The sequence below is a fragment of the Phyllostomus discolor genome, chromosome 6, assembly GCF_004126475.2.
Source record: "Phyllostomus discolor isolate MPI-MPIP mPhyDis1 chromosome 6, mPhyDis1.pri.v3, whole genome shotgun sequence".
NCBI classification, from domain to species: domain Eukaryota; kingdom Metazoa; phylum Chordata; class Mammalia; order Chiroptera; family Phyllostomidae; genus Phyllostomus; species Phyllostomus discolor.
The window spans coordinates 480,443-497,916 of NC_040908.2; the positions used below are offsets into that span (position 1 = coordinate 480,443).

Genomic DNA, 17,474 nt, shown 5'->3' on the forward strand with positions numbered 1-17,474 from the left:
TCCCCAACCCTGAGTCCTGTCTCCCTCCCGCCCCCTCCCACCTGGCCCGGCCACGCCACGGCCTGCGGGGCAGCCAGCCTGGCCCTTCCCGCTTCGGCGGCTTCAGGGCCTGGCGCAGGGCAGACCTTGAGCGGGCGACAGGCGGGGGGGGCGTTGGGAAAGAGCCGGGGGCCGGCCGGCACGGGGCGCCACAGCTGCACAGCAGCAGAGGCGGGGCTCTGAACCAGGCTTGCCCCTCGGCGGGGGGAGGGGCGTCGCTGCCCCCCGGAAGCCGATGCCGAGGTCGTCCCGGGACACGCCAGCGGGGAGAACCCCGCCCGAGACACCCGTGGGTGAAGACGACGCAGGACCCCACCCACGGACTGGTGACGGGCCCAGGCGCCCCGGTGCGGCGGGGGCAGCTGCCGCCAGGACGAGCGACAGACGCCCGGGGGCCGGGGCCGCGGGCCCTGGGAGGGCGCCAGCAGGACCCCGAGGAGGAGGAGGAGGAGGAGGAGGAGGAAGCACCCCTCCCCCAGGGCGCGTTCCTCGCCCGGCGCGGCGGCCCCAATGGCCCGCGGACCGAGGTGGGCGTCCGGGCTGTTGAAAAACGAAGAACCAAGAGAGGCACCGGGGGTCAAACCACGCCGGCCGGCCGGGTGTTTCAGGGTTCAGGAAGGGGGAGGTGGGGGGCGAGGGCCGTGAGCGGGATCACGTCCCGTGTGGAACCTGACGGGCGGATGGACAACCGTATGTGAAGATCTTCACCTGGTGTGCAAGGCCGATACGATGATTTTCAGGCTGTACCAGGTCAGGCGAGAGAAAAGACGTGACAGGAAAACTGACTTTCTTCTCTGAGATACTCGGGTCTTGGTTGTCGGCGTGCAAATCTGAGCGGTCTCTTTTCCTCCGCTGTGGCTGCAGCCGACCCGGACACCCGGTGCCGACGGTCTGTCTCCTCTCCCGGCTTCCCCTCTTCCGGTCCCGTCGCCCCCGAGACCCCGTGGGCCCAGCAGCCAGGCCCCACGGGCCGGCTCCTGCCTCTGTCTCGTCCCGGACCCAGTTCTTCCATCCACAGAGGCCTGGGTCCCTTCTTCCGGCACCAGGTGCTGGTCGGAGCACCTCGCACGCACGAGCTCATGTGATCGTGCACGAGCTGTCAGGTGGGCAGCAGCACATGCCCCCCGGTGTGGGCTGGGCCTGGGGAGCTGAGGCCCAGGTGGCAGGCCACCGCCGGGGTGGCCGGGGGGTGCTGGGCCCAGGGCCTGCTTGGCACGGCCCCCCGCTGCTGGCGCTGAGAGCGGGGACCATCCCCACCAGACAAGGCCCACCCTGACACCCCCGTCTTTCTCCGGCCACTTTCCGAAAGCCCGAAGACTTTAAAGCACTGTCAGGTCCGTGGGTGTCCCTATTAACTCGACTGAAACAGTCCGACTCGATGTTGAGCACAATTTCCCAAAGCAAAGCAGTAACAGACACCCCCGAACACCGGCCATGAGACCACGGACTCGATCTAAGTGACTCCCACGCAGCCCAGAGCCTCGCCCCGTTTGGTTTCCCTGGGAAGTTGAAGGCTGGATGTCGGCAGCTTTGGTGGCGAAAGTCCTTGTCGTAACTCGAGCGGAAGAAGCGGAAGAAAAGCGGAACCACCTTGGGGGGAGGCTGAAGACACCTCTGGGGGCGTGGCAGGGTCCCTCGCAGAGCGGGTGCCCATGGCGGGGAGGCTGGCGCTGCCGTGGCCTCGTCGGTCCAGGGCCCCGGCTGGCCCGTCCGCTGACCCCGCTGGCGGCCCGGCGGCAGCGTCCCCTCGGAACTCACGGCTCCGTCCGAGGCCGCGTGGTGCGGACGGCTCGTCCTGGTCACGCATGGGCTCACCTGCTCCACGGCGCACACGCCCAGCGCTGTGCAAATGCTCCCGGGGGTGCTGACGCCTTGAGTCCCACCCTCGGGGCTCTGTTTCAGCACGTGGCACGGGCAGCCAGATGACCACGGCGAGACACGAAACGGGGGCGCCGAGGAGAGAAGCCAGGGTGCTGGGGGCCGTGGGGGGACACATGTCGGGCCAGTGCCTGGACAGCCGGTGAAAGCTGCCCTCGCCCCCGGGTACCAGGAGACACGCTACACTGGCCAGTTTGGAGAGCGGGTGTGTGTCTGGGGTCTCTAAGCTCCGAGGAGGGGGAGCGGTCTGCACGCCCGTGGGTGCGGCGCCGCTTCCTGTCGCCAGAGAGGTGACAAACCGCCACGGCGCCCGGCCGGTGCCCGCAGCGCAGGGGCACGCAGCCGTGTGTCACCAGGCCGCTCACCGCTGGCAGCAGCTCCCGGCCACACTTCCCGCCTGCGTGTGCCCGAGCCCCAGCCCACCATCCCGGGGGGCCGAGGGGGAGTCCCGTCCGACACTGTCTCTGGGCACCCCCCTCCCCGTTGGGTGTCCCGTGTCTCTGACAACGAGTTAGAGGAAAACCCCCCCGACTGCACGGCATCCGGACAACCCCCAAGTCCTGCGGTGCCGCCCTCACATGTCGGGCGTGCAGCCAGGGGTCTGAAACGGCCTCCTGCGAGAGCCCCTCCCCCGGCCGCACCTTCCATGCACTGACACCCTTCCCGCCCCACCCTGACCGGGGGTCTGTGACCGTGCACAGGAGGCCCGCTGCCCGCTGGGGTCGGCCCGACGTCGGGGGAAGTGCTTGTGACCGGACTCCGAAGTCCTGCAGCAACCTCCCCTGAGGGGTGGGCACGGCGCCTCAGCCCCCACGGAGCCTTAGCAGTGGGAGACCTGGAGGCGGGGCGGCGGCCCCGGTTCTGGGACGAGAAGGGGCCACCCTGGGCTTCTCGGCCCACACTCTGGCCTGGTGCCGTGCTCACTGGGCCCTGGGGGGCACTGTGGCCCCCACACACCACGTGTGCTCACGCAGCCCCTCCCGATGCCCCCGTGGGGGACCCGACAGGCACTGGGGCACGCATTGTCCCCTGGCATCCTCCTCCCACAGCTGCCCCGGGTGAGGACAGGGCAGGTGTGGGCACCTCGGGGTGTTGTCCTGGCTGCCCTCTCACCCCCAACCCCCCATTCCCTCAGCCTGCCCTGTTGGTTCCGCAGACGAGAGCACAGAACCTGGCCACTGTCCTCCCTGTCCCGCCGACGGGCCCCCCGGCTCCTCCTCGCCCCGTGGTGGTCTGTGGGCCGTGTCAGGGGGTCAGCATCGCGGGGAGGGAACCCAGCTCTGGGACAGAACCCCGGGTCCTGCCAGGCCCTGCCGGCCCCTATGGGGCGGGGCTCCTGCGGCTGCTCTCCACGTTGTAGGGCCTCCCCCCCCACTGCACCCAGGCCTCGTGGGGTCTGTCGGGGTGCAGGGGTCGTGCCCCCACGTCTGCCGGCTGCCGCTGGGAGTCGGCGGAGCGGACACTTGGTTGGCTCGCAGATGCGGAGCCCCGGGCAGCGGCCCCGACAGCCAGGGTTTGCGTGGCGGTCACAATGAACCCCGAACCCCAGGAGACCCCGCCCGCGGAACAGGTGAGGCTCGAGGAGGAGCCCCCGGCTGCTGGCTCCAGGGGTAACCGGCACCCACACTCGGACACACCACCCCACTCCCCTCCCCAGAGCACTGCTCTGCGCCAGCCAGGCCCGCCCGCTCCCAGGTGCGGCCCTCAGGTGTGCGGGCCTCGCACCCGAGGCCGCAGAAACACCAAGCGGCTGTGACAGAGTTTATGTGACCTTTGCGCTACTCCAAGTGCCCGCTTCCGGGCCCCAGCCCACAGGGGGCAGACACAAGGCCCGAGGACCAAACCTGGCCCCCAACCTGGTCTTATCCGGCCCGGCACCTCGTTTCCACCTGGCGGCAGCACCGAGCTCTTGCCTCGCTGTGAAGGAGTCATCACATTCCCACAGTCCTGAAATTACATCTGGCCCTTTGAGGGCAGCCGCGAGGCTGATGTGGCCCCCGGTGACAATGAGTTGGACACCCCTGCCCCAGGGGCAGGTCCCCTCGTGGAGAGGAGGCGGCAGGAGCAGGGGGCAGGGCTGTGCAGCCACCGGATGTCCGTCGTCACACACAGGAAGCTCGTGACGATGTCTGATCAGCCTGTGACCTTCGAAGACTGAAACCCAGGCTGGGGGGCCAGGAGGTGAGACATCACTGTTCGCACACCTGAGCGGGGGTCTCGGGCAGGGGCGGTGTCAGGTCCTGGCCACAGGGCCCCGGGTGTGAGAGGTAAGAGAGGGCTGCCCTCTGGGGCCTTGAGGGTGAAGACGAGGCGAAACGAGTCCCCTGTTCGAATCCCGGACGTGAGAGGCGCAACCACAACGGGAAGAGCAAGGGACGTGCGGCTGCCCCCCTGAGCGCGGGCGAGCGGGCCTCTGCGGGTGGGCCGGTGAGCGCACGGGCGTGCTCGGAAGAGGACTACGGGGCCCGGCAGCAGCGACGCCCGAGAGCGCGGCTGGTGGGGCACGCGAGCGTCTCGCACGAGATGGACAGCAGTGTGAACGTTTCGCCTGAAGTGCCCCGTGGCGTGCTCGAGTGTGATGTTGCTGTGTCGCAGGACCGAGCGCTATGATTCCGCGCCAAAGTGTTTTCACACACTAGAAAAGGGGTGTTACCGGTGCCAGACCCCTGGTGTGAGATGCGGGTGGAGGGCGGGTCCCGACGGCGCCAGAGCCCCACGGGTCGGTGTGCCTGCTCACCACACGCCAGGCGTGTCTAGTCCCCGACGCGGGCGGCCTCGGGGCCCGCCTGGGGTGATGCCTGGCTAAGCAAGGCTGAACTTCCGTGCACGTCCTGAAGTTGACTCTTTACCGCGTAACCGGAGCTGCTCTGCCGACTCACGACGCGTGCGGCCCCCGCGGCCCAGCGGGGAGACGCCCCCGCCTCGCGCAGGACTCTGAGGACAGCCGTACCGAGAGCACACGCCGCGTGGTGCCCGCCTGGCCCGCCGAGGGCCCTGTGCCCAGAAGGCAGGTCAGAGCGGGCCCCTGTCTCCTGGCACCACCGCAACCCCCTCGGACCCTCCCAGGGGGCAGGCGGGGGGGGTCTCCGTCTCGGGGTCCCAGGCAGAGGGGATGTGAGGCCCCCGTGGGGCCCGGGGGCGGAGAGTGCGGACAACGGAATGAAGCGGAACCCACCGGTGCCAGGAAAGGGTCTCTCTGTGCACAGGCGGCCGAAGAGCAGAACCGGCGAGAGGGATGCCGAGGCCTGAGCCGCCTGCCCGGGTCGGCCCAGCCCTTCTGGCCCGGCCGCGTCTGGGATGAACGTGGGCAGACAGGCCGGGTGGTGGGGCGGAAGGGTGAGCCGCCCCCACCGCCTCCCCACCCCCCAGGCCACAGGCAGCCCTTTGCGCCGACAGAGTGCCGCAGCCAGGGAAGAAGGCCGGAAAGAATGGTTCTCGCTCCTGGAACTGCTAGGGGGAAAAATGCCCTCCCAAATCCTTGTCGGTAATTCCCCAAAGGGAGCATCTACTTTACTTCCAATGTCACTCACCGGGCTCCGGGGGCCTGTGAATTAGTGCAGTGTGTAGGGGCACGAAACCTCGGGCTCACAAGCGGGGGGGCTGATGGGCTGGCGCGGCCGCCAGACACCCCCGCCCAGCGGCCGGCCCGGAGTGCCTGCGGCGGAGTCGGGGCTGCCCCGGTGACGGGGGGACGGGCTCCCGTGGGCCGGGACAGGTCCGGCTAACCAGACGCGGGGGGGGGGGGGGGGGACGCCCACACCAACTCGCTCTGTGAAAGGGCCGGCGGGTCTGCCTGCGGGTCTGGACCGCACAGCACCGACGGCAACAACAAACTACACGCATACATGTGTGTACGTTGCCCATAAACATGCGTGTATGTATGTGAAAGAACCGTGAGACCGTGGTACTTAAAGCCCTAAGGAAACCAACCCTTTCCCTGTGTTCGCACGCTTCCAGTGCGCTGCGGGTTTCATAAAGGCACTGACCCGGAAGGTGGAAAATGAATTCAGTCAAGGAATAAGCTTTACCTTTGACTAGACGACGAGTCACTTCCACTTGGTCAGAGAAAGGCCGTCCCACCCAGTGCTTTCTGGTGGGCAAACGGGGGCTGAGAAGTGTCTCCCAGGAAACGTTCTCCCCGTGGCCTCACTCTGGACTCGGAACAACTCCCAAACCCGTCACGGGGCGCACACGGGAGTCTCCCGGGCAGCGCCGACTGAGTTAGACTCCCCGCATCACCCCCCCCACCCCTGCATCCCAGAGAAAGGGCGGGGGCCCCGGTGCCCGAGCTCAAGCCTGCCACGAGAAGGTGGCAGAAGGGAGGACTGCCGCTCAGACCCGGGCGCACGGTGGCCGCGGGCGCACCCCCGGCCCCGGAAACAGCACAAGCTGCCTGCTGCACCCATGAGGCGAGGCTCCATGAGAGCCTTGCACGTGACCCTCCTGCGGCTGGCCGGCCCCTGCAGCCGGGACCAGGCCCCAGCGAGTTCCGGAATCAGCAGCCTCCAGAGAAAAGCCATGTCGTGGCCCGAGCTCTCGACTCTGATTCTGTAAGTCTGTGTCCAAGCAGGTGTAGCCGGGTCTTGGAACGGGTTTCGGTGCCTGTGGACAGGACCCCTCCAGGTCCCAGCTGAGAGCCCCCGGGGCAGGAGCCTTGAGAGACCGGGGCATACCCCAAGAGAACCGTCAGGGGGTGCAGAGCCCCGGGGAGTCCCGAGCAGGGACTGCCCCGGGCCCCGCACTAACCACACCGGAGCCCAGATGTCAGGACGTGGAGAGGAGACCGGCCGGCCACATGGACGCCCTCCCTGCGAGGAGTGGCATGGTGACAGCCTCTGGGGGGGGGGGGGCCGCGCCCTCGGGTGGGGCCCACGAGGAGGCAGCTCACCTGGGCCAGGTGCCAACGGGAGCCACCCACCCTGCAGGCGCCCGTGGGTCCTCACCTCGGACGGGAATGGGCTCTGGCTCGGCTGGACCTGGTACCGAGGTGGCCCAGGCCCCTCTGCCCTGCGCCCCTGCACGCAGCTGTGCCCCGGAGGCCGGGCGAGAGCCCCCAGCGGGGGCCACTGTCGCGCCCCGCGCCCCGTGCACTCTCCCCTGCCGCCACTCTCGGCGGCCCGAGCCGGGGAGGCTCCGGGAGGAGAGGCCTCCCTTCGGCGTCAGGGCCCTCGGGCAGCGGCGCTGTCACCGAGCAAGGACACTCGCATGGCACAGCCCTCTCCTCCCGTCTGGCCCAGGGCCTCCGGGGAGCGCACGGCGGGGCCTCTCGGCCCGCAGGCGGGTGGGGGGCGTGCACACGCGGTGCCCGGGGCGAGTCGAGGGGCTGCCCAGCCTGTGTGACACGCTCCCCCCCCCCACCTCCAGCGAGTGTCGCTCCACCTGCCCTGGGGGGTGAGCCGCTGCCGACCAGCGTTCGCTGCACCGGACGGACGGGGGCCGGGGAGCGCGGCGGTTCCGGGGCCCGGGCGGCATCCGTGTGCCCGTGAGACTCGAACACGTGCTCAGTGTGCGGGCTGCACACAACGAGACGCGAGGTTACCGGCTTCTTTCTAAGAAGACCCCAGGTGCGTGGCTCTGGGGCGGAACCGAGACAAGCGTGACCGCAGGACGTGCGAGAGGCCTGAGGGCCCAAGACCCAGGGTGCGCCCGGGGCAAAGTGCGTCGCTAGTCCGCGGTCAAGAAGGTCCTGTCAGCGGCCAGCTGCCTCACAGCCAGAGTCAGAAGACACAAGAGGGACGTTTCCGGAAACTTCCAGCGCCTAGCCGGTACAAGATGGAGGGGGTTTGAGGGGCCGGGAGCCGCTCCCACGCATGTCTTTGGGAAGAGCAGGAACCACCGTCCCCGAGGGAACAGCCCCGTCACTCCCGAGGGCAGAGGCTGCCGCGGCGCGGGCCGCCGGAGCTCCACAGCTGCAGGCAAAGAGGAAGCTGCCGCTGCCGAGAGCACACGCGCGACTCGGTCCCGAGAGAGAGCGTTGCGGTCTTCAAGGGGCGAGTCCGCACCCGCGGCCCCGACGGAAGAGTGGCAGAGAGAGGGCACTCGTCGGGGCAGAGGCCGAAGGAAGACACGATCTGTGGTCTCCCCCGCTCGAAAAGACACCCAGTAAAAACTGCTCATTTAAATATTACTTTTTATTGCATACATTTAATTGGAATCCCTACTTTGAAGATCCAGTAATAAACACAAACCGTTTCGGAAAACCGGCCAGGCCTAGATTTCCCAGAAAGGGCCCATCCACACGGGGTTTACGCCGCAAGGACAGGCTGAGACGGGGTGTGGCTGTCAGATGAGCTGGAGGGAGGCGCAGGCACCCCCCTCCGGGAGACAAGGCCCCCTCCGGGGAGGGGCGGGCAGAGGGAGCGTGGGGGCCCCCTCTGAAGACGCCGACAGGGAGGACCGCGCACCGCCTTCCCCGACGGAACAGGCACTGCAGAGCCACAGACGCGTCTGGGCCCGGGGTCAAGGGGTGGGGACGGTGCGAGGCAGACCCGGCAGGACACGGCTCTGGGTTCCGGGGGGCTGGGACCCCGGCCACTCAGAGGCCACGCCAGACACACGTGGCGTGAAGGCCGTTCCCTGGCGACCGCGGGCCCGCTGGAGACGGAGACAGCCTAGACTTGTGCAAGGCCTCCTTGTTAGGAGAGTCACAGGGACGCGCCCACGTCGTGACACGGGGGCCGAGGGGCGCACGCGGGGAGCCCTGCGCTGACCCTGAGGGGAGGGCGGTTGCAAGCCACGAGCAGAGGTGCCGCGACCCCGCGGGTCAAGTCGCTCTTGCTAACTCTATCCGCGCCGCGTCCTAACAGCTGTGGGCCCCCGGGGCACCGTGTGGGCGAGGCTACGGGCGGCACTGCCAGCAAGAGGGGGCCCTCCCGGTGCGTGCGGGCCACGGAGGCGACGCCGGTGGTCTGCCGACGGGAGGGCTAGTTCAGGAGGTCACTGAACATGAGCAGGTGCTCTATGGCACTAGGGCCCGGGACAGGGGTCCTGTAAAAAACGACACGGTGTAAAACAGAGCCCCACGCTCCGGGACGGGCTGGGGTGCGGGGGGCCGGGCCCCGGGGGTGCCGTCACGCAGACAGGGCCTGCCCACGGCAGTCTCTCTGCGTCCGTGAGAGAGCCGTTTCCAAACGGGATGGAAGCCACGCAATGTGACACGGTGACGCCTGTAACGATGACCGGGGCCCGTGGCTCTCGCTGCACTGTGGACCGGCCGTGTTCCCATCCCCGCCCGCAGCGGCCTCCCACCAGCGCGCCGCCGGCTCTGGCGCACTCGCCGCGACTCGAACCAGCTCCTCCCAGACCCTGTCCGGGAGCGGCACGGGGCCGACCACGTGCGTGTGGGAGGGGAGGCGCCTTGGTCTGGGGCGCGGATACAGGCAGCCAGGTTCACACTTAAAATGCAGAAAGAACTACAGACGGAGGGGAGACAGAGGTCCGATGGTCCGAGGGATGTGTGTGCGTGCGAGCGCCCGGCCACGGGGGCGGGTGAGCTGTGTGAGTCGCCCGAGGGTGCCGGTGCCGCGGCTGCGGGGACCCAGGGAAGCAGCTCTGGCCCTGGCGGCCTCTGCCGCGGCGCTAGGGGCATGTCCCTGCGTTAGACGCTCGTGCTAACTGCTGGCTTTCGGGACATCCACTTCCGACTTTCTAAGTTACGATCCTTTCTCAAAAGTCTGAGCAACTCGGAGGCCCCCCTCCTCCCTCGAGCCGCCGTGCGGGAGGGTGCACCCTGCTGTGGACAGTTCCAGACAGGGAGGGCGCGGCGGGGCAGGGCTGCCGACCAGCGAGGGGGAAAGGCAGCACGGGCCACCAGGCAGCAACCCCCACCACGCCCGGCCCCAGCCCCCGGCCCCCGGCCCCCCGCCCCCAGCCCCCGGCCCCGCACTGCTGTGCACGGGCGGCCCGGTAAGGGCAGCTTTCGTCTCCAGCAACACACCCGCCCTGTTCCTGCCGAGGGAACGGACCTCAGAGAGAGGATGACCCCCGCCGCCGAAGCTTACTTGAGTTCCTGTGAGCTGGTGGCCAGCATGCTCCGGATGCTCCTGTCAGCCAGGGGGCAGCCCGACAGACTGGAAGACAGGCCGCAGGGTCCGTGAGCCACCCTCCGGCCAGCGGGCCCTCCCGAACAAACAACATGGCATGGAAATTACAGTCGGATGCAGGGAGGCGATGGGGCGAGTGCTGTATAGTGAATTTTTTCAACGGTTAACTCTGCACGTGGCGGCACAGACACTTAAGAAAACACGTCTGTCAATCAACCGCTTTTCGAAAGGAGAAATATTTGCACTCTTTGGCTGAACCGCGTGTGGGGAGTCCTCCCAATTTAGGCGGTTTATGTCCAGGGAAAACGCATTATACAACACACCCGTGAGCATGCTTTTAAAGGTCAACACAGAGCACTTCGGGGCGACACACAGCGGAACGCGGTCACTGTGACAGCATTGTTGAGGTAAGCTGAAAACAATAAGTCGGGGAGACAGAATCCACCGTGAGAAAGAGGAAGGCACACCTTCTATGTGAGGCGTAATTACCAGTCACATGGCCACTCCCATCACACCTGGGTGTTGGACATCTGCCACCAAACAAAAACAAAACAGCCAGGATAGTAAGCAGGTTTAGAGAAAAAAACTTTTAGGGAGTTTCATTGTTTCCAGTTTAGCTGCAATGTCTGCAAGGGGGCCGGCGCCCGGGAGAGAAGCTGCGGGACTGCGTGGCCGGGGCGCGGGTGGCGTCCCCGCGGCCGCGCGGCCGCCCGAGGCGTTCCAGTGCCGCGACGTCGCATGCTCGGATGGCAAGGCAGGTGCGGGTCGGGTGTCGGGGGTAAGCCGGGGAGGGGGGGACAGAGAGGCGGGGGGGGGGGACGGTGCGCCTGGAGCCACGCTTACGTGATCAGGTCCTTCTTGCCCTCCTTGCACTGGGGGTACTTGGGCTTGGGGCTGGGGATGGTCACCTCCCCCGGGTACCTCCTCTCTTCCAGAGCCTCCTGGAAGGGGTCCAGGTCTTCCGGCTGCGGGAGAGACACGGCGTCAGGGCCACGCAGGGGCAGACCCGACACGCAGCCCGGGGGGCCGCGTCCCCGGCTGGGGCGGCCGGCCCTTGCTCCTCCGCACCCCCGCCCCCCCGACCCCCCCGCAATCTCACCAGGCGTCTCTGGCCCCTCAGGGCCCCTCCCGAAAGGAAGCGCGGGCTAGAGTTTGCTCAGAAACACTCTCTCCGGTGTGGGACCTAGCGGCTCACTCACGGCTCCCAGCCTCTGGAATCACAGGCACTTGCCCCGGGGCGCCCCGGGGCAGGGTCTGGTCCAGGGCGCCATCAGCCGTGCCCACAGGAGGTGCCCGGTGACCTGGCCACAGGGAGGACGGCCTCTGTGCCGCCCATTCTCACCCAGCCTCCCGCCCGCCCCCACGGGTGCAGGCTGCCCTGCCCGCGTCACCCCGGCCTGGCCACAGAGCGCCGCCGGGCCACGCCGGCGATCTCGGACTGCGTGCGGCGTTGGCAGTCACCGCGGGCCCCCGCACCCGGGCCCTCACGTCCCAGCACGAGGACATGGACCAGACCCTGCAGCTTTTTATTTAAATCGGTCCTGTGCGGCCTTTCCTTTCTGTGGGAGGGGGCCTGTCTGCAGTGACCCGGGAAGCCCTCTAGATGGCAGCGCTGAGCGCACGAGGCTCCAGAACACGGGCAGCGACCGTGTCTACCCTGCAACAGTCTGCCGGAGGCAGATGCTTCTGCCCCTGAACGAGGCCGAACGGTCACTGAATTGGACGCGGAGACTCGGCCGGGGTGCCTCGCGCTGCTCTGATGACGCCACTGAGGCAGAGGAAACCGCTCCGGGACGTGGCGTGCCCCTCCCGTCGCAAGGGCTCAGTCTGAAGACAGCAGACAATGGGCCCCACAAAGGGGCACCTTCCACCGGTTCCTGCAACAGTGGGCATGTCTCCCCGTCTCCACCTCCTCGTTTCTGTGGGGTGCCGACGCTCTGCTGGCGGCAGAGCGGTATTAAAAAAGAGGTTTCCGCCCCGGCTGGCGTAGCTCAGTGGATTGAGCACGGGCTGCGAACCAAAGTGTCGCAGGTTCGATTCCCAGCCAGGGCACATGCCTGGGTTGCAGGCCATGATCCCCAGCAACCGCACATTGATGTTTCTCTCTCTCTCTCTCTCTCCCTCTCTCCCTCCCTTCCCTCTCCAAAAATAAATAAATGAAATATTTTTTAAAAAAGAGGTTTCCTTTTTCAGTGAATAGAGTTGTTTTAATTTTCAGGACTGAACACTGGAAAACAAAGCCAGCCCAATAAAAAACAAGTTTTTCTTTGCTTAGCCTAAAGGATATTACGATGATTGGGCCGGCCAAAAAGTTCGTCACGTTTTTTCCATACCACGGCTCTAGGAGTGCTTAGTGGTTTTTAACTTCGAAATAATTTTGTTCCATTGTATTGTTACAGCTGTCATATTTGTGTGCATTGAAACATGATCAAAACTGATGAATTTTTGTGCAGCCATTGTAGTATTGAAGATGGAAGAAAATATGCAACATTTTGGTGTATTATGCTTTATTATTACAAGAAAGGTAAAAACACAACCAAAATGCAAAAGAAGATTTGTGCAGTGAATGGGGGAGGTGCCGTGACTGATGGAACATGTGTCAGGAGTGGTCTGTGAGGTTTCGTGGTGCTGCTGACATTCTGGCCCAGTAACTCTCCGCTGTGGGGCTGTCTCGTGCGTTGGAAGAGGTTCGGCAGCACCCTGGCCTCCCCGGCTGGAAGTCAATAGCGGGAGAGAGCTGGCGTGCTCAAAATACCCAAATCAACAGAGATATTGGTGAAAACGTGTCTTTTATTTTGTGGGGAAAAAACATGTGGACTTTTTGGCCAACCCAATATTTTAATAACCTGAACTTGAACATTTTAACCACTTTAAGAGGATGTCCTTGACGTGGGAGTCCTGGTGACTCTGTCGCCCCCACGCAGACTCGGGCAGCCGTGCGGGCGGCCTGGGCGAGGCTGGCGGGGGCTCTGAGCAGCTGCGGTCCCGGCCTGCCGGGAACGCCCCGCACAACGGTGCACACCTCCCTCGGGGGGCGGGGGCTGGTGGGCTGCTCACGCACTCCTCAGAGTGGCCGGGAGAGAGCACACTCGCGCAGAAGAGCACGCGCATCGTGTGGGCGAGTCCACGGCTTGTCTCACCAAACCAGTGCGAGCCGCACACAGGTCCTTCCCGGGCCAACCAGAGACGCGCCCCACGGTCCCACTGGCCAGAGGTCCCACGCAAGGGGAACAGGCACGTCCTCCGAGGGGCGTGCCCACGGCCGCCCCCCCACCCCCCGCCCCGTGCCGTGCCCTCGCGGGCTCCCGCAGGGGCACCTACGCCGATCTCTTTGGAGTCGTCCTCGTCCACCCTCCGCGGCTTCATCTTGGTGTAGTCCACGGGCAGGTCCCAGCAGTCGCCCTCGCTCAGCGGGAAGCACCGGCCGCTCATCACGGCCTGCTGCTGCGGCGACATGGGCTCCAGCGGCGTCAGCACGGGGCAGCAGCCCTCCCGCGGCCGCTGCTTGTTCATGCTGAGGTCCAGCGTGCCGTTCTCGTCCACCTCCATGTCGGGGTTCTGCGGGCGGCGGGCGGGCGGACACACACACAGACAGGTGACCGTGCGGCCCCTCCCCCGACGGGGCACCTCACCCCGTCCCGTCTCCCTAGGCCCCCGTGGGCGGGCGGGCAGGGGGGCCCTCCGCTCACTCCTGCTGCCCCAGCCGCCTGCGGCCGCCTCCCTGCTGGTCAGTCTGGCATGTGTCCACCCGTCCGTCCACCCACCCACCACCACCTGTGTGTGCACGCACGCACCCACCCTCTGTCCTGTGTTCATCCGCCTGTCACTCATTGCCTCCCCCCCCATCTGTCCTCGCCTGTCCTCTGTCGGCCAGGTCTGTCACCCGTCTTCCTCCCCCCTGCCCCCCAGCACAGCTCTGCTTCTGGAAGGAAGCCTGGCCGGGGGAGAGGCCGGGGCACGCCTGACTTCAGTTCCTCTCCACTTCAAACACCTGTTACGAGGTCAGAATTATAATGTGCGTGCGTGTGTGTGCACAGAATATACACTCAGCCCTAAAATGACACCCTCTTGAAATGGACATACACTTAAACATTCTCGCTTGGTTTCGCTGGTGCTAGATGGTGCTTCAAGACGTGCGGGGGAAGAAAACAAAGGAACGGGGGTTGGGGGGAGGAGCGAGAACTGATTCCTAATCAGACCCCCCACGACGACACACAGACTCGTCCATCGTCGGGGGGCTGCCGGGGCCTCCCAGTGCCCGAGGCGGACGCTGCCAAGGTCACGGCCTGGCTGGAGCTCTGCCCGGCAAAGCGGCAGTTCAGTCGCCGGCATAAAGAACAAAGGAGTCCAGGGCGAGTCCCTTTTTTCCTGAAGGTGCTTTGACACGGATCGAGGGTCCCTGCGAGCGCACCTCTCAGGAGGGGGAGGGGGGAAGGACACGTGAAGGGGAGAGAAGGGCAATCAGAATGCCCCGCAGTCCTGGGAGCCCCGCGGACACGTGGGGCTCGGAGCTGGCGGGGACCCTGACGCCGACGCCCGGCAGCTCCTCCCTGGGGTGCAGCGGCCACGGGAAGATGCTGGGAATGAACCCTACCCCTGGGAGCATCCCTGGGCTGCCACCTCGATACATTACAGAGTCTTAGTCTGCCTCAACTCTCGTCAGAACGCACTCCCGGCTTCCAGCTCTCATACCAATTTAGCCTTCACGATGTGAGATTTAATTCTCTCAGCCTTCGCTTAATTTTAATAAAGCGAAAAAAACGAGAAGGGTTCACGGTCTTTTCTTTTCTCTTGCTCAAGCCCCTCCCCCGTGGCAGCCTCCCATTTGGCAGCCCTGGTCACCATGGAAACTGTCTGGCCCTGATCCTTCCCCAAATCCAGGACTAAAAATAGCACCGGGAGGAATGCATTTGCAGCACGGGAAATCACTGACCTTCCTCCCTCCACACACATCACCCCGACACACAGCCACTCCGTCAGGGCCAAGGCCACAGCGCGTGGCCCAGCGGCTCCCGGGAATGGACAGACACCCTTTGGTTTCCAGGGAGGAGGGGACAGGCCGGCTCACACGTCCTCCGAGCACGCCACCCGCATCCCGGCCACCTAGTGGCCTGGCCAGGCAGGCAGCTCGCCGCACGGCCATGCAACCTGCTCCCCTGCCCTCCCCTCGTCACAGGCCGTGCGTCCCGGGTGAGAGGATCCTGATGACGGCCCCACCCCAGAGAGGGCCCTGCCCCAGAGACGGCAGGGCCGAGCTGACGAAGGCCGGCTGCCCCTGTGCGCCCGGGGGCCCTGCGGAAGCCAGACGGGGGCTCCCTCTGCTCCCTAGTCTGGGGGACCCATCTGGAACGCAGTAAGGCACAGCCCAGCCCTGCCTCTTGTTTGACGGCCTTCCTCGGGTTTAAGGTTCAAGGCCTGCTGCTCCTTCAGGGCTCTGGAGCCGCCTGTTCACAGAAGTGAGCCTGGGCCTCGAAGGGGACGTGCTCACTGACGCGCGGGGACCGCACGCGGCCGCCTCTCGGCGGGACCGCGCCCTTCCACCGGGAAGGACGCTCCGTGGGGCCCGGGGTCTGCACCGCTGCCGCTCTGGGTCCCGAGGGGCCCGTGGGTCCTCGGGGGGTGCGTGGGCCCCGCCCCCTCCCCCCACCGGGGGGCCCGGCCGCGGGGGCGGGGGGTGGGGGGGCGTACCCGAGCGGCACACAGGCCCTGCGGCTTGGCGGGCAGGCTCTGCGGCATCTCCCGGCAGCGGGTGGACAGGTTGAGGATGGCGGTGGCCGCCATGTGCGCCGCCTCCACGTCGTGCGTGTAGTCGAAGCTGCTCTTGCTGCAGGTGCTGCTGGCGCTGCTGCCGCCGCCCCCGCAGCTCAGGCTGCTGCTGCTGCTGGGCGCGTAGCTGCTGGCGGCGCTGCTGCTGGGGCTGCCGTCTTTGCAGAGCCGCTTCGCTGGGGAGACAGGGCGGGGGTGACTCGGGTCCCCGCCGCCGCGCCCGGCACCCTCCGCCCGCGCCTCCCGCCAGCCCTGCGCGCAGACACACACCGCACGGAGGGCGCGGGGCCCGTGGCGAGCGTGCAAGGAGAAGCCCACTGGCCCGCCCCCCGGGACACCGGGCGCACCCCCTCCCACGGTAGCTCCGTACGGGGCTGGGACACGGGGCTGCCGGCAGCGGTGGGCACCCACGGGCTGCTCGGCACCCGAGAGACTGGCCGCGCCCTCTCACCGGGAGGGGCTCGCGGTCCCAGGTGCAGGCGACAGCTGCCCGGGCCCTGGGCCGCCCCTGGGCACCTGCGCTTCGGGAAGGGGCCCTCGGGCCAGGCGTGCACACCAGACCGTGGGACCAGGACGCCTCTTCCCTGAAGACACGTCGTCCTGGATTCTAACGCGGGGGGAGGGGGGACCCGAGGGTGAGCGGGGGCTGGCCGAGGGCAGGCTCGAGCCCTGTGGGCCGGGGAGTCTGAGGCAGAGAGGTGCCCGGCCAGCGCCGCCGGGGGCCCCTGAGTGCTAAGAGCCCCCAGCAGGGAAGGCGCCCTCTGGCGGCCGACGGTTCATGAGGATAAATCTGTCAGCACCGCCAGGGCCGTCAACGCCCCGGGGCCAGACTTCCTCCCCCCGCCCCCCCCCCCCAGGCCTGGGAGTCACAGGGTCACTCCCAGGGTCACAGGGTCACGCACAGGTGCACCGGGGGGGGGGGGGGCCCCAGCAGACCCCAGAAGACCCCTCCCTGCAGCATCCCCAGGGTGTCCCCAGAGCGCCGCCCGTGGGGAAGCACAGGCCTCTCTCTCCGCTCCTTTCCCCGGGGAGCTCCTGGCTCCCGTGGGGCCCGGAGTGGACGCGTGGGTGGGCACGAGGGGCCTGGGGCTGGTGCAGGGCGCTGGGGACGGGGCCCCTGCCGGGCTGCGGCCACCTGAGCCTGGAGCACAGACCCCGTCTGCATTCCTGCCGAGGGTGGGTGGGGGCCCGCAGCCTGACCCTGCTTTCACACGTGTCCCCAGATTGTCACCGGAGGGTCTGCCACCCGGGCCCCGCCCCGAGGGGGCTGGCACAGTGCCTTCCCCCGACGGGAAGAGGCGAGCAAAGCTGCAGGTGACGACAGAACACACGTCAGCAGGCAACAAGGTCTGTCATCGCGAGCAACACCAGGGGCCGCCCCGACACACCTGAGCCAGACACAGACGGAGAAGGAACTAGGCCCTTCCTGAAAGACAACTCTGGAGTCTGCTCCGGGGCCCGCGCCCCTGGGCAGCCCCCGAGCCACCGCATGAGCAGCAGGTCCACCCCACACTCTCGCCCGAGCAGGGGTGACTCAGAGGTGAGTCACTTCCCCGCTGCCACCCCTCTGAAGGAGCTCAGCTGCGGGGGCCAGTTACCGTGCTTGGGCGTGCGGGCCACGGGGCCTCTGCCCTCTGTGCCCCGAGAGTGAGCCCTGGCTCTGCAGCACATGGCACGGGGTGGGCGGTGTGCTCAGCTCGGGGCAAAGAGGGCCCCCAAGGGGCAAGGGAGCAGGGCCGGGGCCCCAGG

At 67.0% G+C, this 17,474-nt stretch overlaps 1 protein-coding gene across 1 annotated transcript in view; it reads right to left on the minus strand.

Annotated features, from left to right (window-relative positions):
* The window catches only part of MYT1L (myelin transcription factor 1 like), an 89,136-nt gene that overhangs the window by 28,974 nt on the left and 42,688 nt on the right, over positions 1-17,474 (minus strand). The window contains exons 9-12 of the mRNA XM_036027613.1: positions 15,648-15,901; positions 13,281-13,517; positions 10,803-10,924; positions 9,918-9,986 (exon numbers count right to left, since the gene is read on the minus strand). Of these exons, the coding sequence (XP_035883506.1) occupies positions 9,918-9,986; positions 10,803-10,924; positions 13,281-13,517; positions 15,648-15,901 (682 nt within the window). The remainder of the gene's footprint in view (positions 1-9,917; positions 9,987-10,802; positions 10,925-13,280; positions 13,518-15,647; positions 15,902-17,474) is intronic.